The following is a 21,569-nucleotide window of genomic DNA, read 5'->3' as shown; positions in this document are numbered from 1 at the left end:
ACGCTTCCTGGCAGATGTTTTGGTCACTTTTGAATGCTGGTGGTGCTTTCACTCTAGTGGTAGCATGAGACGGAGTCTAACCACCCACACAAGTGGCTCAGGTAGTGCAGCTCATCCAGGATGGCACATCAATACGAGCTGTGGCAAGAAGGTTTGCTGTGTCTGTCAGCGTAGTGTCCAGAGCATGGAGGCGCTACCAGGAGACAGGCCAGTACATCAGGAGACGTGGAGGAGGCCGTATGAGGGCAACAACCCAGCAGCAGGACCGCTACCTCCGCCTTTGTGCAAGGAGGAGCAGGAGGCCTCTAGCAAAATGACCTCTAGCAGGCCACAAATGTGCATGTGTCTGCTCAAACGGTCAGAAACAGACTCCATGAGGGTGGTATGAGGGCCCGACGTCCACAGGTGGGGGTTGTGCTTACAGCCCAACACCGTGCAGGACGTTTGGCATTTGCCAGAGAACACCAAGATTGGCAAATTCGCCACTGGCGCCCTGTGCTCTTCACAGATGAAAGCAGGTTCACACTGAGCACATGTGACAGACGTGACAGTCTGGAGACGCCGTGGAGAACGTTCTGCTGCCTGCAACATCCTCCAGCATGACCGGTTTGGCGGTGGGTCAGTCATGGTGTGGGGTGGCATTTCTTTGGGGGGCCGTACAGCCCTCCATGTGCTCGCCAGAGGTAGCCTGACTGCCATTAGGTACCGAGATGAGATCCTCAGACCCCTTGTGAGACCATATGCTGGTGCAGTTGGCCCTGGGTTCCTCCTAATGCAAGACAATGCTAGACCTCATGTGGCTGGAGTGTGTCAGCAGTTCCTGCAAGAGGAAGGCATTGCCTCCCGGGTGGCGCAGTGGTTAAGGGCGCTGTACTGCAGCGCCAGCTGTGCCATCAGAGTCCCTGGGTTCGCGCCCAGGCTCTGTCGTAACCAGCTGCGACCGGGAGGTCCGTGGGGCGACGCACAATTGGCCTAGCGTCGTCCGGGTTAGGGAGGGCTTGGTCGGTAGGGATGTCCTTGTCTCATCGCGCACCAGCGACTCCTGTGGCGGGCCGGGCGCAGTGCGCGCTAACCAAGGTTGCCTCTGACACATTGGTGCGGCTGGCTTCCGGGTTGGATGCGCATTGGAAGGCATTGGAAGGCATTGATGCCTGGCCCGCCCGTTCCCCAGACCTGAATCCAATTGAGCACATCTGGGACATCATGTCTCGCTCCATTGCACCACAGACTATCCAGGAGTTGGCGGATTTTGGGAGGAGACCATCCGCCACCTCATCAGGAGCATGCCCAGGCGTTGTAGGGAGGTCATACAGGCACGTGGAGGCCACACACACTACTGAGCCTCATTTTGACTTGTTTTAAGGACATTACATCAAAGTTGGATCAGCCTGTAGTGTGGTTTTCCACTTTAATTTTGAGTGTGAATCCAAATCCAGACCTCCATGGGTTGATAAATTTGATTTCCATTGATCATTTTTGTGTGATTTTGTTGTCAGCACATTCAACTATGTAAAGAATAAAGTATTTAATAAGAATATTTCATTCATTCAGATCTAGGATGGGTTATTTTAGTGTTCCCTTTATTTTTTTGAGCAGTGTATATTTAAAAAAAAAAGTTTACAATAGACATTTGCTTTATTTATAACAAATACAAATCACCAAAACATTAACAGGCACTTAGTATGCATGACTGACAACATATTGATATGTAAAATATAATAAAATGGAAGTAAAAGGATACCATAAATGTTAATGCATATGGGTGTATTTTTTAACTACTCTACTACATGCTATGGGCACTGAAAATAAGTTGTACAGTAATTGTATTATTATAAGGCAATATTGGGATTTTTAAATCACTGGATAGCTCTTGTAAGCTTTGGCATGGTGGATGTGGAGAATTGTCATAGATTAGGTTTGAACAATTGTGTCTGTCTAGACACATTTCCACACAGCATTACATTTGCAGGTATACATCAATATCTTTTCCCATACATAGCTAGCATTGTCACTAATAACATATCTTCTCAAACTGTAAGATCATTTAATAATTCTCAATATGAACATTTCTTCTGTTTCGTATGCATCTTAAATTCTAACAAACATCTAAAAACAATTCCATCAAGTTACAAAATGTATGACGTATTATAACACTACCACAGAATTGAATTTTAAACAATGACACTATCTTAAATAACAACCCTGAGAGCAATGCATAAAGACAGCCAATACATAAGGTGAGTGGTTACGTCTTATATTACACATACACAATCCGATTGGAAAAGTAAAAAAATGACATTTAATCATGATATAATTAGTGTGTTGTGCAAGATAAGTTATAGCTAAGACATTGAAGGTGTAAAGTATCTTTCCTGTTAAAAAACCTAGAAATGTAAGTCTGACATACATGACTGTGTCAGTATTGAAATGACAGATCCTAATACTCTTGTTGTAGGTCTACAGAGAAGTTCTGTATTCTTTCCACCATGAAGAAGCAGAGCGTTCCAGTGAAACCCAGGGTGACCATAATGAGCAGTTGCCATGTCAACAGCAAGTAGCCACTGTAGAAGAAGGCAACTGCTGCAAAAATGGACTGGCAAAGGAAAGAAGAAAACAAAAACTTGTTGAAAGTAATACAAAGAGTTTGACTTTGTGTTACTACTCTGTCACAGTAATGTATGCATTGTGTCTTAGATTGTGAGTTCTTACAGAATTCTAATGTAATAAACGAATGCATGTTTGTGTGGCTAAATAGACCGACACAAGAAGGCCTTCAATCGTCCTTCCCTCTAGTTATTCTTACAGTATAACCACACAAGGGATACACTACGGGTCAAACGTTTTAGAAACCCTACTCATTCAAGGGTTTATCTTTATTTTTACTGTTTTATATATTGTAGAATAATAGTGAAGACATCAAAACTATGAAAGAACACATATGGAATCTTGTAGTTACCAACATTTTTTTAAACAAATCTAAATATATTTTATATATGAGATTGTTCAAATAGCCACCCTTTTCCTTGATGACAGCTTTGCACATTCTTGGCAGTCTCTCAACCAGCTCACATGGAATAGTTTTCCAACAGTCTTGAAGGAGTTCCCACATATGCTGAGAGCTTGTTGGCTGCTTTTCCTTCACTCTGCGGGTTGACTCATCCCAAACCATCTCAATTGGATTGAGGTCAGGGGACTGTGGAGGTCAGGTCATCTGATGTAGCACTCCATCACTCTCCTTTTTGGTAGACTAGCACTTACACAGCCTGGAGATGTGTTGGGTCATTGTCCTGTTGAAAAACCAATGACAGTCCCACTAAGCCCAAACCAGATGGGATGGCGTACCGCTGCAGAATGCTGTGGTAGACATGCTGGTTAAGTGTACCTTGAACTCTAAATAAATCACAGACAGTGTCACCAGCAAAGCAGCGCCCACACCATAACACTTCCTCATCCATACTTTACGATGGGAAATACACATGCGGAGATCATCCGTTCACCCACTCCGCGTCTCACAAAAATACGCCTGTTGGAGCCAAAGATCTCCAATTTGGACTCCAGACCAAAGGACACATTCCCACTGGTCTAATGTCCATTGCTCATGTTTCTTGGCCCAATCAAGTATCTTCTTCTTATTGGTGTCCATTAGTAGTGGTTTCTTTGCAGCAATTCGACCATGAAGGCCTGATTCACACAGTCTCCTCTGAACTGTTGATGTTGAGGTGTCTGTTACTTGAACTCTGTGAAGAATTTATTTGGGCTGCCATTTCTGAGGCTGGTAACTCTAATGAAATTATCCTCTGCAAAAGAGGTAACTCTGGGTCTTCCTTTCCTGTGGCGGTCCTGATGAGAGACAGTTTCATCATAGCACTTGATGGTTTTTGCAACTGCAGTTTAAGCAACTTTCAAAGTACTTGAAATGTTCCATATTGACTGAACTTCATGTCTTAAAATAATGATGGACAGTCATTTCTCTTTTGAGCTGTTCTTGCCATAATATGGACTTGGTCTTTTTTACATTTTATTTATTTAATTTTTATTTCACCAGGTTGAGAACAAGTTCTCAGAACAAGTTCTCTTTTACCAAATAGGGCTATCTTCTGTATACCCCCTTACCTTGTCACAACACAATTGATTGGCTCAAACACATTAAGGAAAGAAATTCCACAAATAACTTAAGAAGGCAAACCTGTTAATTGAAATGCATTCCAGGTGAAGCTGGTTGAGAGAATGCCAAGTGTGTGCAAAACTGTCATTGCAAAGGGTGGCTATTTGAAGAATCTCAAATATGAAATATATATTTTGATTTGTTTCACACTTTTTTGGTAACTACATGATTCCATTTGTGTTATTTCATAGTTTTGATGTCTTCACTATTATTCTACAATGTGGAAAATAGTAAAAATAAAGAAAAACCCTTGAATGAGTAGTTGTTCTAAAACTTTTGACCGGTAGTGTACATCAGCCTACGTATACCTAAACATCCATAAGTTATTAATTAACTATACTGCAACAAACTACACCCAGCTCATCACAGAATCAGTTGCTGGTACATATGTTTTAGTAAACGATCAGCTGTATCAAACTCTCTCGGGGGTTACCTGGATGAATTTGAAGATGGCAAAAGCAGGCGCGCTTTGCTCAGCATAAACACGCCCCAAGATGCTGTACAGTTGAGTATTGAAACAGCTGTCACCGAGTCCAAGCAGGAAACTACACAGCAATGCGATGGAGATACTAGGAAACAGATAGGAGACGCTCAACTGTGAGGGGGTGACAACAGGTCGTTTTCAACTGACATGATTTCTGATTAATATTAAAACAATATACAGCCCTGCTTTTATTGTTGTTTTTTTTAAATATTAAAACAATACCTTGGTGTCAGATATGGCTTGTTCAGTGTGCTAGTTTTTAAAACCACAGGGGCATCATCTGGGATGTTGAGGTAGATCAAGTAGAAAGCGACAAAATGGACGACCATCCCCAGGAAGACCACAGATGTCCGTCTGAAGCGGTTATTCTTACATACTAGTCCAAAGACGCCTCCACCTGACAAATCACATCAGATTACTGTCAAACTAGTTCCTTGTTAGATTGTAACACCAACATAAGAGTGATGGGTAAACGTTACACTGGGCAACACAAACCTACCAACTATCTCTCCAATCCCCACCACGATTCCAGAGATCCCAATCAAGCCTTTAGCTGCCACTCCAAACTCTGTTGTTGCCCCGATACATGTCCCATACACACCACTGTAGAAAGATAGCTCCAGACCTACGATGACAACACACTGGTAAAAACACTATTCTTATGAGGGAAATGTCTGGACTTTTGGTTGTGCAGTACAATCTACTTACCACTGTATGCCATGCAACAGCTCAGGAGCAATATGGTTTTGGTTTTGAGCAGTTGCAGGATTGTCTCTGAAGAGAAGGAGACACACAAGGAATTACGTTGGATGACTAACAGCATAGTAAACGGTGAAACAACATAAACCAGGTAACAGAGGTGTCCTTTAACCCAAATAAATTGTTTAGTGATTGATTGTATAATAACAAATGTGCCTGTGATGCTACATTAACTTACTGAATTCTGACTTTGCATCTTGTACTGCAGAGTTGGCTCTTTGCTTATACCTGCCAAACATGGAAAATGGAAAATGATCAAATTAGCAAGACAAATACATTATTTATTTTCAATACTGTGATATTCAAATTCATAGCAGAATGAATAACCACCATTTAAAACAGAGACACCAACGCAGTGCCACGGATTCCCATTTGAATAAGGGTACAGTGAGAGAGTACTGTCAATTAATTAGGAAACTAACATCGTGCGAGATGAGAGCAAAGGCTGGCCTTCCTCCTCATTGAGCATCTCCTCAGTTGGAAGAGTCTTTCTCAGAGCCAGGAAGCTGAGTGTTCCCAGCACTGAGGTAACCAGAAGACCTATAAAGATAGTCTTTCTGCGCCTATCTGAGAGGGACATCAAGAACAAAGGAAACAGTGTCAAACAGAGAACACACACCATTACTAAGTAGGGCAACAATATTGGAAGGACATATGAGTCATATCCTAAATGAAAACAAAAATGCAATTGCAAGTTTTCTTTAATGTTAGCTCTATTTTCTCTATATTTTCCCATTGGATGAGCTTCACATGCACATACCTGATATTTCTATCTTTCCATTCCAATCAAAATAAATGTAAAGATTGCCAAATAACATGCTGAAAAAGAAAACAATGTGTTACAATTACACATTCGGCTCTAGGCCACCAAATAATGGAAATAACTGCCATTAGTATATAGCCTACCATTAATATATGCCATTAATATACCTGCACTGTAAAAGGGCCCAAAACATCCCTGTGTTCCTATTGATGGTGGAAGCATCAGAGTTCTCCACAAGGAAGTGTCCTTGGGCTGTCCAAAGCACTGATGAAAGGGATACAAAGAGTGAGTGAGAGAGGCTGATTAGGAACTGCAGATGTAATGAATAGAGATGGTTGCTATTTAATGACATTTGAATAGATCAAAATGCATTATCGGGGAACAATTCAGGGAAAATGTGTCCATTTTATTTAGAACAAACTAACATTATCAAACAATTTGTTTCATCTGCCCTAAGAATTCTCATTTAGCTCTCCCATTTGTAAAATATTTGCTTTGCTTGCAATCAGAGATAATGAACATAACCCAAGCATTTCCCTTTTATGTAAATCATTAACAAGCTCCATTTCAGACTTCATAACCATGGTAACCTTTGTCCAATGCTCAACAACTGACAAGACAGACTCGATACTCTTTACCATGCATACAGGACATATGCTCCTTCTTGATTTGATCTTCCGTACCCATATTGATAACTGTTTATAATACTGTGTAATTACTATGGCATTTGATCTACTTACAAATCATTATTCCAACAGCAAAAAATGGGTTAACTCAGTTTACAAATTTGTTAGGAATGAATAGCATGCGTAAGAGAATAGCAGACTCCAGAGGCATGTAGAGAATTTTGGATTGGATTAGGCATATGCACAGAGGTGAAACATACACTACGTGACCAAAAGTATGTGGACACCTTCTCGTTGAACATTTCATTCCAAAATCATGGGCATTAATACAAAGTTGGTCCTTCCTTTGCTACTATAACAGCCTCCACTCATCTGGGAAGGCTTTCCACTAGATGTTGAGACATTGCTGCGGGGACTTACTTCCATTCAGCCACAAGAGCATTAGTGAGGTTGGGCACGATTAGGCCTGGCTAACAGTCAGCATTCCAATTCCTTCCAAAGGTGTTTGTTGCGGTTGAGGTCAGGGCTCTGTGCAGGCCAGTCAAGTTCTTCCACACCGATCTCAACAAACCATTTCTGTATGGACCTCGCTTTGTGCACAGGGGCATTGTCATGCTGAATTAGGAAAGTACCTTCCCCAAACTGTTGCCACAAAGTTGGAAGCACAAAATTGTCTAGAATGTCATTGTATGATGTAGCGTTACAATTTCTCTTCAAGTAAATGGTCTAGCCAGAACCATGAAAAACAGCCCCAGACCATTATTACTCCTCCACCAAACTTTGCACTATGCATTCGGGCAGGTAGTTCTCCCGGCATCCGCCAAACCCAGATTCGTCCGAAAGACTGTTATATGGTGATGCGTGATTAATCACTCCAGAGAACTATTTTCCACTGCTCCAGAGTCCAATGGCAGCGAGCTTTACAACACTCCAGTCGACACTTGGCATTGCACATGGTGATCTTAGGCTTGTGTGCAGCTGCTTGGCCATGGAAACCCATTTCATGAAGCTCCTGAAAGAACAGTTATTGTGCTGATGTTGCTACCAGAGTTTGGAACTCTGTAGTGAGTGTTGCAAGCAAGGATGATTTTTACGCACTACATGCTTCAGCACTTGGCAGTCCCATTCTGTGAACTTGTGTGCCCTCCCACTTCGCGCCTGAGCCATTGTTTCTCCTAGACGTTTTCACTTCACAATAACAGCAAATACAGGGCAGAAATTTGAAGAACTAACTTGTTGGAAAGGTGGCATCCTTTGACGGTGCCACGTTGAAAGTCACTGAGCTCTTTAGTAATGTTATTCTATTGACAATGTTTGTCTATGGAGACTGCATGGCTGTGTGCTCGATTTTATACACTTTTCAGCAACGGTTGTGGCTGAAATAGACAGATCTACTCATTTGAAGGGGTTTCCACATACAAGTCCTTTGTATATATAGTGTCTATGACTGTATACCAAACTGTCATGTAAATCATGAGAGTTCAATGTAAAAACATATTTGTACCAATATGTAATAATGTGAATGATTCTGGAGTCGGGGAATGTTAACCAGATACCAGAGGGAACAAAGGAGAGATCCCATGAAACCGGACTTACTGGCTGCTCCTATGCCGATTAGTACTGAGGTGAAGTAAAAGGACCATGTTGATGGGGTGATGAATACAGCTACGTAACCACTATGGAAAAGAATGGAACCATAACAAACAACAGCACATGACCTTGTTATAACTACTTCAGACAGAAATATCAATCAACTACTGATCTGCAAATAGAAAATGAATGGGGGGGGGTAATTCCTTTAGAATTCTTGATACTCACCTGTAAAGAATTCCACTGAAAAACATTGTAAACTGTGGTCCAATTATTGCAACAACAGTTGGAGCTAACAAATTTGAAAACGAAAAAATTCCATAGATGATTCCAAGGCTGTTGAACAAGGACAGAAAGAAAACAGTGCAGTAGGAAAAAGTTTAGTGTCTGGTATAAGGGTCAATGATTCTGAAAGACGCACCTTATCTCCCCCACTCTTTTCGCTGGGATAATGTGGTTTTCAAATATTTAGCCTATGGTAACACCATCCAACTCACCTGTGATAACCACTTCCAGTGAAGGTATCATTGTCCAGGCTTTTAACTATGGTTTGCTATAAAAGAGAAATATTAATGTGAGCATATGAACATAGAAAATATGTTCTCAAATATTGCTGCCACTACTACCAATGTGCCCTGTGGACATTGACCTTTACATGTATTCATTTGAGTAATTCCTTTGGCATGACAATCAATTGACTGATAAAGAAATTGGAAACACAAGATGCTCCTGACCCAGGACTCCTCCAACAATGCACCACTGACAAGGCTGCTAAGGACATCATGTGAGCTGGAAGATGCACAGGAAAATAAACTGATGCAATTTATCATGGGGTAAAAGTCCTTAAACTTGAGAGTCAAAGGCAATGGACTTGAAAAAAGCAAAGCATAACTGCAAAATGACAACAATTCCAATCAAATTTTATTGGTCGCATTCCCATATTTAGCAGATGTTATTGCGGGTGTAGCGAAATGCTTGCGTTCCTAGCTCCAGCAGTGCAGTAATATTTAACAATTCACAACAATGTACACAGATCTAAAAGTAAAAGAATGGAATTAAGAAATATATCAATATTGATGTACCATGAATGATAAACAATTATGACATGTCTAATGTAACCTGTTTTAAGATATCAAACAGCTACCAACTTTAGATAGCAGTTATCAATTATACATCTTAATACACATTGTCTCACGTTAAATGGACTATTTAGCAAACAAAACAACTGATCAGTCAATACATTACAAACATGTCAAATGACAACAGGTATTATATTTCTGATAAATTAAAAGTATGTGGCCCACATGACATGTAATTTGAAGGGGAGAGGTCAAACAGCTGCCAATTTCAGATACATTAGCTAGCTCGGAAGTTGCTAGTATCTGAAATATTAAGTAGGCGTGAATTTTCTCCAGTGATATTGACTCTAGCAAACAAAACAAATTACCAGTCAAAATAGTTTGCCTGGGTAACGACTTCAGCTAAGGTCACACAAGTGAAAGTGTGTTATTTGACTTACTTCAATGTTTCCACAGGTGGTGAACGCAGTGAAAATTAACAGAAATCCTAGTCCCAGAATGACAACATTGTAAATCCTGAGGTCTGCCATGATTATATTATTCTTGCACCACCTCTTGGTAGATGTCCCAGGTCGCTACACAGCACTCAGTGCAATGAGATAAGATTATTCCAACAGTTACACTTCTTGCGTCGACCAGACATTTCTAAGATAGCTAAGCAAATACAAAAAGCATAGGATATAGCTAGAGACCCCCACGCCTTTGATGGACAAGCACTTTTCGGCTACTCTTCTTCAAAAGTCCATACGGTAACTTTTCTTCCGCACGCTCTCTCTGTCAATAAGTTATCAGCACGAGCCAATTCAGCATAACCCTACCATTAGCACATTTGGTAGGTTGTTGTAGTTAGTAGGCTATGTATCTAATAGCTAGCTAGCGAAGTTTCTCGTGATCGCATACAATACGACCAAGCTTCATGTCGTTGTTGTGAGGGGGGGGACAAATGACTTTCATTAGAAACCAAGCATACAGTTGAGATTTATCAAACGCTTTACAGTCAATGGAAGCCCCGTAGGACCAATACACGTCAGCGCGTCCGTTTCCCAGCAGTCTCACTTCATATTGTACACAATCATCATGGCGACCCAGGATGGTAGGTATTGAAAAAAATATAATGTTATGCTTTCCCACATATCTATGCGGTGCAATTGAGCAATTTTCAATTCATTAATTTAGGCATTTAATTGTATTTCTGGCGTTGGTGCAAATTCAACATGTCAATAGGATTTTAAAGCATATTTTCTTCATAATCCAATGTTCGCCCTGTTATCCTGGTCACTGGCTAGCTGCTAGCCAACCATATTTAGCTAGCTAACGTTAGCTCTTTCGATTTTGTTACATAGCCAAATAACTAGAGCTACTGTTACAGAAGTTGTAATTTGATTCTAGAAACCTAGGGCAAATGTAATAATTGTAGCCAACACTATGTTATTTTGTAGCTATCAACATTAGCTATATTAGGCATTTATAAGCTAGCAAGTTATATTAAATAGCTAGCAAACTCTTATCTGACTGCAAATGTAGCTTGGATGTGTGAGCTAACTTAGCTAGCATGACTAGGTAGCTAGCAAGTTAGCGCTATTTGCAAATAAGCTACAGTAGCTCGCTAACAGCCACGTGAGATGTCAGACTTAGCTAACGTGGCTAAACGACCCACAGAATACCAAATAGGTCAACCAGCCAGTTGCTTGCAGCTGCTTTGTCATAACAAACGAACTGCATGAAGCCATACTTGGTAGTTATTATTTGGCTGAGGATACTTAATGTGACAAACTATTCCCAGACATTGAGTTTTGACATACTCTATGGCTTTGACAAAGCTGTGTCTGGCTGAGAATTCTTGTGGAGCTGAGAATTCTCAGCTAAGCTATGCCTTTCATAATCCTTTCATAGGAAGTGAAGAAGTCGTAATGGAAACTGAAGCCACGTTGAAAGAGCCACAACCACTGTGTGAAATTGTTGGCAAAGGGAATGCTGAAGTATTGGAAACTGTGTCTCGGACAGATAATGCCGGGGAAAGCTCTTCAACTCAGGACCCTACTGTCAGCAATGGAGATGACAGTGATGAAGGAAAGGAGATGGTGGATCTAAAGATTATTTGGAACAAGAATAAGTATGATCTCAAAATTCCTTTAGATGGCACCGGAGCCAAACTGAAAGAGCGAATCCATTCACTCACTGGTAAGTAGTTGTTTAGGCTTGCGTACTAACTACTTGGATGTGTATAGCAGTCACAGAGTTTTTTTGTGTTTTTTTTAAAGGGGTGGATCAGTTAAATATTGCGGAAAGAATATTGGTTCCATCAATGTAATTGTCTGCATAATTTCCAATCCCCCATATATTTTTGGGGTAAATCTATATATATCCATACACACATGCATACATATATACATACCTTACATGCATACTTTTTTAAAGAATATACCTTTATTATTATTCCCCGCAAACCCTACCGCCGATCCCCCAATTGGAGTAAACTAATAAACACTTCGGCTTTTACCTTCAATTTATACATCTTAATACACATTTTACATTCACAGTCTATTTTACAATAGTTATTTTTTGTTTGTTTTTATTCCTTCCTCTATTTCTGATGTCCATCCAGTTTGATTTCTATTTGTAACTGTGCTATTTCACAAACGTTCTGAGCATATATACATTTTACAGACCCTGTATGTTCTTCATGTATTATCTTGCTATTAGTCCCACCCTTCAGCTCAATTCAACCTCTCCCATCTATCTCTCAACATCATCCATTTTGGATTTCTATTTGCCATATATTTTTCAACTGTGCTGTGATGCTTCACAAACGACTTGAACCTTTCTATTCTCATAGCTTCTACAGATTGTAAATTAAAAATAAAATTTTTTGCTAAAATAATTATTATATTATTGATTGATTGACTATGGCTTTTCAAATCACTCAGTATTGCTGTCTGCAGCGTTAGTTCTAGGCAAATGTTGCAATTCTTCAGCCATTCCTGGACCTGTGACCAAAAACGAGCTACATATGGACAATACCAAAATAAATGATCTAATGACTGACTCTGCCTCCTCAGCAGAATCTGCAGAGCTGGGAAGATTGTATCCCCCCATATATATATATAACATTCTATTAGTTGCAAGAATTTTGTATAGTAATTTAAATATGAAAAATTTGAAGTTTTGCATCCGGCGTTGTTTTGCATATCAATTCATAAACCATGTGCCATGGAATGGGTACATCGAAAATCTCTTCCCAACTATTTTGCAATTTATATGGCACAGCTGTCAGTTTTTTGGTCCTTAAATTAAATTGGTGTTTGTTTTTATTTATCACACTTTTCTTTAACAATTTATGTTCTTTAATACAGGGCCGACATACAAGTTCCTTACTTTTTTCCCCTTCTACTTGCTTCTTCCATTTTTGTGGTAATGCTGCAATTAATTGGTTGTAATTTTGGGTAGAGCAGACATTTCCATATGTCTGTGTTAGCTGCATGTGTGAAATAACTCCACCAGTCCTATTTATGATATCATCCACAAAAATCATACATTTTTAAAAAAACATTTTTTCGATTTTTTTTTTTTTTTAATCAATAAGTATATTTGAATTTAACCACAATATTTGTTGTATTATTTGTTCTGTCTTTTCAGGTGGATTAAACTGAAATTGCAACCAACTTTCTAAGGCTTGTTTAAAAAATAAAGATATTTTGGAGATGATTTCCTTGGTGTAATCTGAATAAAGGGAAAAAGGCCCTTCTTGAACACAGGATGAGACATTCGTACCAATTTACTAGAGAACCAGTTTGGATTTAAGTATAACTTTTGTATGACAGATGCCTTTTGTGAGAGGTCTTAATGCTTTAATATTTAATAATTTCTGCCCTCCGAATTCATATTCGTTATATAAATAGGCCCTTTTAATTTTATCTGGCTTGTCGTTCCAAATAAAATGGAATATTTTATGTTCATATAATTTAAAAAGCAGGTCACTAGGTGTAGGCAAAACCATAAGCAAATAGGTAAACTGTGATATGACTAAAGAGTTAATCGGGGATTTTTCCACAAATAGACAGGTATTTTCCTCTCCATGGTAGCAAGATCTCATCTATTTTTGCTAACTTTCTATAAAGATTTATTGGAGTGAGATCAGTTCTTTCTTTTGGGATTTGTATACCGAGTATGTCCACATCTCCATCAGACCATTTTATTGGTAAACTACATGGTAATGTAAAATTTGCATTTTTTTAGTGATCCAATACGTAATACTAGAATTATCATAATTTGGTTTTAATCCAGAGAGAATAGCAAAAGTATCTAGATCCTCTAAGAGGCCGTGGAGAGACTCTAATTGTGGTTTTAAAAGAAAACATGAATCATCAGCGTACAATGACACCTTAGTTTTTAAGCCACAGATTTCTAATCCCTTAATATTATTGTTTGGTCTAATCTTAACAGCTAACATTTCGATGGCAATAATAAATAGATATGCCGATAGTGGACAACCTTGTTTTACTCCTCTAGACAGTCAGTGTTGATTAATGTCTCTCAACCACCCTTTCTTTTTCTCTCTCTCTATGTTTAATAGGTCTTCCACCTGCTATGCAGAAAGTGATGTACAAAGGCCTGCTACCAGAAGATAAGACGCTACGTGAAATTAAAGTTACAAATGGTGCAAAAATAATGGTGGTTGGATCTACAATAAACGATGTACTAGCTGTAAATACTCCAAAAGAGGTTATTCAGCAGGAAGTTAAAGCTGAAGAAAACAAAAAGGAACCTTTGTGTCGGCAAAAAGTAGGACTTTTCAACGTCTTTTGAGTTCCATATTTGTAAATTAACAACTTTTTTTGCCCAAGGTATAGTCACAGGTTATGATATTTTGTATTCAACTGTGAACCTAAAATAATAATGTATTGAATTTCAGCAACACAGAAAGGTGTTGGACAAAGGCAAACCAGAGGACATAATGCCATCTGTTAAAGGAACAAAGGTGAGTATTTTCAACAAAACCCAAATGTTGGTTGGGAAAGTATGCTTTTAATGGTTGTTTTACACTGAGTATACCAAGCATTAGGAACACCTTCCTAATATTGTTGCAGCCCCTGTCCCTTTGCCCCCAGAACAGCCTCAATTCCTTGGGGAATGGACTCTCAAGGTGTCCACAGGGATGCTGGCCCATGCTGACTCCAATGATTCCCACAGTTGTGTCAAGTTGGCTGGATGTCCTTTGGGTAGTGGAATATTCTTGATACACACGGGAAACTGAGTGTGAAAAAGCCAGCAGCGTAGCAGTTCTTTACACAAACCGGTGCTCCTGGCACCTACCACCATACCCCATTCAAAGGCACTTCAATCTTTTGTCTTGCCTGTTCACCCCCTGAATGGCACACATACACAATCCATTTCTCAATTGTCTCAAGGCATAAAAATCCTTCTTTAACCTGTCCTCGCTTTCATCTACACCGAATTTAAGTGGATTTAACAAGTGACATCATTAAGGGATCTTAGCTTTCACCTGGATTCACCAGGTCATTCTGTCATGGAAAAAGCAGGTGTTCCTAATGTTTTGTATACTCCGTGTATATTGCCCTGTGTATGTATTTTTCTCACAGATATTTCCACTGGAACACTATCACGTTCAGGAGCTTGGAGATGGTTGTGAATTACTTCCTTGTTCTTCCACTAATGACCAGCAAGTGATCTCTCATTTGTTACACAGGAACGCTTACCAACAGTGCCTTTAGCCGGAATGTACAACAAATCTGGTGGAAAAGTTCGTCTCACCTTCAAACTGGAACAAGATCAACTGTGGATTGGAACTAAAGGTGAGATGACCCCCTGGTTTGGTTGGATTGTGTATAAGGAAAAAGTGTTATGGCACTCACCCTTATCTGTGTATATTCTCTCCTACAGAGAGAACAGAGAAAATCCCAATGGGCTCCATCAAACATGTGGTGACTGAACCCATTGAAGGCCATGAGGATTATCACATGATGGTAACACGTTTCCTTACTACAAACTGCACAAGCCAGAATGACAGTTGATGTAATGTATGTTTTTTTTCCATAAACACATACATTATTTTGTCAAAAGTAGATATCTTACTGTAATTTATTGTGCAATTCATTTTCTGTCATTCACTTTCCTAGGCGTTTCAGTTGGGTCCAACAGAAGCCTCTCAGTATTGGGTCTACTGGGTGCCAATTCAGTTTGTTGATGCAATCAAAGACACAGTCCTTGGAAAGTGGCAGTATTTCTAATGTGCCTCTATTATTGACATTGAAGAACTGTGATCTAGAACAGGAACATATGAAAATGGGGATCTGGAGACAACAAGGAGTCCTAAGGAACTTAACATTGAAGCATATTAGAGAAGCAAACTGAAGGATGCCTAAGGACTAACCATATTATTTGGGGTTTCAAGTGCACTATGAGGCAGCATCATATTCCTCAGCCCAGTTCACCATTCATTTTTTGCGCAAACCCAAGGGAAAACAATAAAACAAAATGTACAGAGATTGCTGATGCATTTCTCAGTTATTCTTAAAGTAATAAAATATATTTAAGAAAAAAACAAAAAAGCTGCACTAGTATGGTAGCCTATGTTTATTTATTCTATGGATCAACACAAGCAAACTTACCAAAGTTGAATACGGTTTCTAATGGTCTCAATATATTGGTTTACCTGTAGTCATGATAAATGTTCATATTAATATAAATTATTGAAACATCTAATGGAATTTATGAAGATTCTCCCAGAAGAAATATATCACTATAAAACTTAAAGTAGTAAGCAACTTACTCATGTAAGTTTTGCTATTTACAATCATCATTTATAGCTGAGGGGGGATTTCTGTTTATTATTTAAGAAGGGTGGGTGCTGTGGTGTGGAATAGTCTCACAGATGATTTAGAACATGTTTCTATTCAGCATCAGACCAGACATTGAGCATTACTGCAATCCAGTGTCATGCTATCATGAGACCTCTGTCACATGCAAAGGGAACAAGTGTAATCACATGGTTTAGATCAGGGATGGGCAACTGATGGGGGCCACAAAAAAATCTGAACTCATGAGGGGCCGCAGTTGCTCGTGAGTCCCCCCCATCACCACATTAGCAGCCTCCCTCTTGACAGCGGATATGTGATTTTGCTTTAGAGTTTATTTAGTACAAATCTACACATTTTACAACGGGGTATAGAGAAAGTTTTGCTGTTTTAAAGCAAGTTTGCTGCAATTCTACACATTTTGTCATGTTTCAGAGAGAAGATCTTGCAATTATATAACACATTTGTATATAATTCTACACATTTTGCCCTGGGGTAAAGAGGAAAACTTGCTGTTTTACAGCTAATTTCCTGTAATTCGACATATTTTGCCATAGGGTGGACAGAGGTAAATGTTTTTAAAATTATATCTGAGTAAGACTGACTAACAAAATCAATGGGGGACTTCCGGACGGTAAATCGACCATGATTACCAAGTTTAGATACTGTAGCTGGCCACTAGACTAATTTAACAATCTAAAAATGTTTAACTGAAATGGGCTATGGGAGTGACTATCAGTGACTGACATAACAAGCGAAAAACTGCTAATGCTCAACCAAATTTTTAAATTGCACTTTGTGTATTCTACTATTCTAGCTTGCAACAATAACTGAGACACCCACTGAATAAAAAATACATTTGATCTGAGGGCCCATCCCTGGTTTAGATGCACTATGCTGTTCCTACAAGAGAGGGCCACAATGTCACACTTTTACATTTCTTGTTCATAGCAATATCATCTGCCGTGGGTATAATTTCTCAGAAATGCAAAGGCCTTAATGTATTTATATACAGATATGAACTAGTAACTGCAACGTTCATATACATTGCTTTATTTAATTTAAAGTATGTAATAAGTATTCAAACACTGAAAGGCATACAAAGTCCAAGTTTGCTTTGCATTTGCCAATGTCCATACAAATTTCCAAAGCCTAAAAATGTTTTGTTTTTTTTATCTGCAAAAAATTTTCAAACACTTTAAAAGCAAATAACTGAAATAAGTTGTTTGGGACTGGCATTGTAGTGATATTAACTGGTTATACGTTTGCCAGTAATAAGGTTATCAACTGAGCAGATATTGAACTAAATGTCAATTAAACATCCAGCTTATAAAAACATATCAGTGTTGTCTGGCATTAAAAAATATATATATTGCAACCATCTCTTGGAGTTGTCAGAGAACCGTCAATTTAAACATTGACCTTGACATGCTTACAATTATGATGCTTATAATGATAATATTATAATGGTTACAGTTGTTATAATAATACTTCAATTTCCAGTCTATGAATATAAAGTAATTTTTATCGACATGGCTAGAGAAAGACCTGACCCTTTAACCAGGTGACATTTTGCTGGCCTCTCAATTGGTTATTATTCATCCTTGGTTGTATCTCCTCAGACCTTATTAATGTAAAAATGCACCTAAGTGGTCAACAAATGCAGTCCAGTAGTCTTACACATTTTCATAATAATGGTTAAATCTGATTACGCAAACAGCCCTCTCTTGTCAGTATATTTGTGACATCGTATGCCCAGGTTTAATGGCTCTTTCAAACTACCAAACATTGTAATGTAGAATCTCTGAAACATGGTCAATGATGTTTTGTTATATTAGCTATACAGTAGTGAATAAATTATACTGAAAAAATATATAAACGCAACATGCAACAATTTCAAAGATTTTACTGAGTTACAGGTCATATATTGAAATAAATTCATAGATTTCACATGACTGGAGAATACAGATATGCATCTGTTGGATACCTTAAAGACATGACTATGGGCCTCAGGATCTCGTCACAGTATCTCTGTGCATTCAAATTGCCATCAATAGAATGCAATTTTGTTTGTTGTCTGTAGCTTATGCCTGCCCATACCATAACCCCACAATCACCATGGGGCACTCTGTTCCCAACGTTGACATCCGCAAACCGCTCGCCAACATGACACCATACACGTTTTCTGCGGTTCTGAGGCCGGTTGGATGTATTGCTAAATTCTCTAAAACAATGTCTTATGGTAGAGAAATGAACATACAATTATCTGGCAACAGCTCTGGTGGACATTTCTGCAGTCAGCATGCCAATTGCACCCTCCCTCAAGACGTGTGGCATTGTGCTGTGTGACAAAACTGCACATTTTACAGTGGGTTTTTAATGGCCCCAGCACAAGGTGCACTTATGTAATGATCCTGCTGTTTAAACTGCTTCTTGATATGCCACACCTGTCAGGTGGATTGATTATCTTGTCAACAGAGAAATGCTTACTAACAGGGATGTAAACAAATAAGTGCACACAATTTGTGAGAAATAAGCTTTTTGTGTTTATGGAACATTTCTGAGATCTTTTATTTCGCCCATGAAACATGGGACCAACACTTTACATGTTGCGCTTATATTTTTGTTCAGTGTAGTTAAAGAAAATGGCCCCAAACCACTACAGGCAGCAGTGTTAGCAGCACTTATACGACAGTCAATGGTCGCCTAACTAGTGTGTACCATAATCCATTATCAACAGTCTCCCTCATATAAAGTTCCAGAGCTGAAACAAAAGGTAGATATTGTGTTAGATGAGTGTTGGACATCGTTCTTTTTACAGGCCAAAGAGTACCATCCAATATGCCACGTACAAACCTCATATGTTGCCTAAGTGAGAGACTGTACCAGGTTTTTGTAAATGTGTTATGAGGAAAAAGCTAAAACAATTTTGAGCATGTTGATTTTCCTCAGGTAAACCAATATTTATTTTGGAAATGTACTTCTGTTCATGTGATTCATTTATGGTTACTACTTAAGTATGTTGATTGAGCTGATTGAAATGTAAAGGAATAAAAACGATAATTGTTTACATTTATGATGATGTTTTGTAATTCTTAGTATAAAAATGGTCTAAGTGGGATGCCATAGGCTAGGGACATTTCTTATGCCATGTCCTCTAGAGATCGTGCACACTGAAAGGTGATCTAATCAGTAGTTCAAAAAGTTTATTGTAAGACGTTCACCACAAAGATACGCTTGTTCAGGTTCATTTGAGACAGTAGAGCAGTGGACTTTTAACAGGTAACGTCCAGACATAAAATATTAAAAAGTTTAACATTAGATGCAACGTCTTTTATAACAGGTGTTTTTGTTTGTCACTGGTTTCCACCCTAAAGAAGAATGTTGTAACAGGATGAGGTCGGGTCAGGAAGTGACCTCATGAAACCTTTCAATCTCGTTACCTGACAGGACACACCCTTGTTTAATTTTCTTAACCAAAAATCATGAAGATTTGGTTTGATGATATGATCGACTACTGTAGCTCTACATCTGGCTTGACCAGTTTGAAAGGCACTACTGTATCCCAAATGGAATGCTCAAGTGTTTATTCTACATCACTCTTATCAGACCACATACTTCTCACATGATAAATGGAAACCAGCCAGCCCAATGTCTGTTTTGTATATAACTATGTTTCTGCATGAGGTGTTTTTTTTACCATGGCACATGTTGTTATGGAGACTGCACATACTCAATGATAGTTACAGTATCATAGAAAGTATCCACCCTTCTTGCACTGTTGTCACATGTTCAGTGGCTTACAGCCTGGGCTTTCAATGCATTTCAATGATGTACATTTCCCACTGAACCACTCAACCTAGAAATGATTGAAAATGTGTTTGTTTTTTTAAACACGCTTGCATGGTTGTGGTTCATTCAGATTTGTACTTAATCATCACATTCACTAGTCTCATTACAATTAGTAAATGTTTTTTTTGTGTGTTTAATTATCGTTTCTAAGGAGGCAGTAATGCATAACAACAATTTTTTTTTTGCATAACCTTAACTATCAGTAAGACAGTCTTGCATTTCTCATGAAGATTGTTATGAGATTATCACAATGTCCTAGACCTACACCAAGTAGCATGACCTCTCCTAGATGCACATTTTCTGATAGCTTCATCAGATACCTAACCTAACCGACTTTTTGTCTAAGGACGTAATCCTTCTGAACCCACAAACATACAACAGTAGCCTATTGTATTTTGTGAATGTTTGTGAATGTTGTTTTGGAACTGCCACCTTGACAGAATACACTTTTACTAATGTCTAGGTCCCTAAACTGATGTGTTGCGCATAACTTGAAATTCCAACAGTTAAAAACATTGGAAGATGTTTGAAGCACGACATTGTGTAACCAAAGTGGTGACATTAATGACTATCTAGCCTAAATTGTTTTGCGATAAACATATTACTGTAAAATAGTGTAATCTTTCATCCCAATAAGGGTCTTAGTGCATATGTCCTATTCATGCTCCATGGGTCCTAAATCATGTTCTCTGGTACTGAACTTGAGTTTTAGTGTCACATTCTTGTGTGACGTTCACAACCTGCATGGTGTTGTTCATAGTTTTATAAAGTACAAGAACTTGGTAATCTGTAATCGCTTACTTAACAACCCTCATACAAATAGCGTCTTGCAATGCATTGTTTTCTCTCACCAAGGATAATGCATTGTTTGATTGTGTTTCCTGATCCAGTTTGTTCAAGTTTATACCTAGAATTGTAATTCACAATCACATTGTTTTCATTTCAAGTACCTACTGGAACTTAGTGTACTGTACACATTACCTACACATTACTTTGGATTGACATAGTTTTCTATTTACTTATAAGTTCCCAGTATATTTGTCACAGAATGCCCCTTGAAACCGCCCAAGTTAACCTACTAAACCACCTTTGGCAAAAGAAGGCAAAGAAGATTAGCGGGAAAATGACATGTCAATAATGAGCAGTAAAGCAGGGTCAATTCAAAGTGATGTTGGCTCTGTATTTATTATGTAGAGTAGAAGCTGAAGACGAACACTCAACAAATGTTAATGAGGTACATATTAACAGATCATCAACTTAGAAAAATGTTAAAAAAGTAACACATATTCCTAGATGTTCTGTCTTTTACATAACTGAGCCACTGTTTTGGCACAGAGTGGCTTCGGCAGTGTCATAAAGGTTCAGTCATACAATTAAATAAAAACTAGGCTTCATAGAGTGCACATTTCTTTATTTTTGCCCTTGTGTTTGTTTCA

At 38.7% G+C, this 21,569-nt stretch overlaps 2 protein-coding genes across 5 annotated transcripts; one reads left to right on the top strand and one right to left on the bottom strand.

The window, feature by feature from the left end:
* Positions 1 to 1,566: 1,566 nt before the first annotated feature.
* LOC139364728 (UNC93-like protein MFSD11) lies at positions 1,567 to 10,465 on the bottom strand. Of its 2 annotated transcripts, XM_071101735.1 has the most exons (13): positions 9,907 to 10,465; positions 8,885 to 8,940; positions 8,616 to 8,723; positions 8,394 to 8,473; positions 6,339 to 6,435; positions 6,169 to 6,227; positions 5,831 to 5,975; positions 5,587 to 5,636; positions 5,358 to 5,423; positions 5,149 to 5,274; positions 4,872 to 5,046; positions 4,599 to 4,734; positions 1,567 to 2,593 (listed from the first exon to the last, which is right to left on the bottom strand). In XM_071101735.1, the coding sequence occupies exons 1-13, from the start codon at positions 9,994 to 9,996 to the stop codon at positions 2,438 to 2,440; spliced, it is 1,344 nt and encodes a 447-aa protein (XP_070957836.1). In that variant the 5' UTR covers positions 9,997 to 10,465; the 3' UTR covers positions 1,567 to 2,437. The 2 variants fall into 2 exon arrangements, with proteins under 2 accessions (XP_070957836.1, XP_070957837.1); XM_071101736.1 differs by lacking the exons at positions 6,169 to 6,227; positions 6,339 to 6,435 and having other exon boundaries at positions 9,907 to 10,440.
* Positions 10,367 to 19,357, top strand: LOC139364729 (ubiquitin domain-containing protein UBFD1-like). 3 transcript variants are annotated; one of them, XM_071101737.1, is made up of 7 exons: positions 10,367 to 10,559; positions 11,360 to 11,647; positions 14,040 to 14,248; positions 14,379 to 14,444; positions 15,174 to 15,279; positions 15,368 to 15,450; positions 15,604 to 19,357. In XM_071101737.1, the coding sequence occupies exons 1-7, from the start codon at positions 10,544 to 10,546 to the stop codon at positions 15,712 to 15,714; spliced, it is 879 nt and encodes a 292-aa protein (XP_070957838.1). In that variant the 5' UTR covers positions 10,367 to 10,543; the 3' UTR covers positions 15,715 to 19,357. The 3 variants fall into 3 exon arrangements, with proteins under 3 accessions (XP_070957838.1, XP_070957839.1, XP_070957840.1); XM_071101738.1 differs by having other exon boundaries at positions 15,368 to 15,504; positions 15,604 to 16,035; XM_071101739.1 differs by having other exon boundaries at positions 15,368 to 15,499; positions 15,604 to 15,969.
* Positions 19,358 to 21,569: the final 2,212 nt, after the last annotated feature.

This window comes from Oncorhynchus clarkii, chromosome 13 (genome assembly GCF_045791955.1).
Source record: "Oncorhynchus clarkii lewisi isolate Uvic-CL-2024 chromosome 13, UVic_Ocla_1.0, whole genome shotgun sequence".
Classification (NCBI taxonomy): Eukaryota; Metazoa; Chordata; class Actinopteri; order Salmoniformes; family Salmonidae; genus Oncorhynchus; species Oncorhynchus clarkii.
Note: the sequence above shows the minus strand (reverse complement) of the source record. Positions and strands in the feature narration are given on the sequence as shown.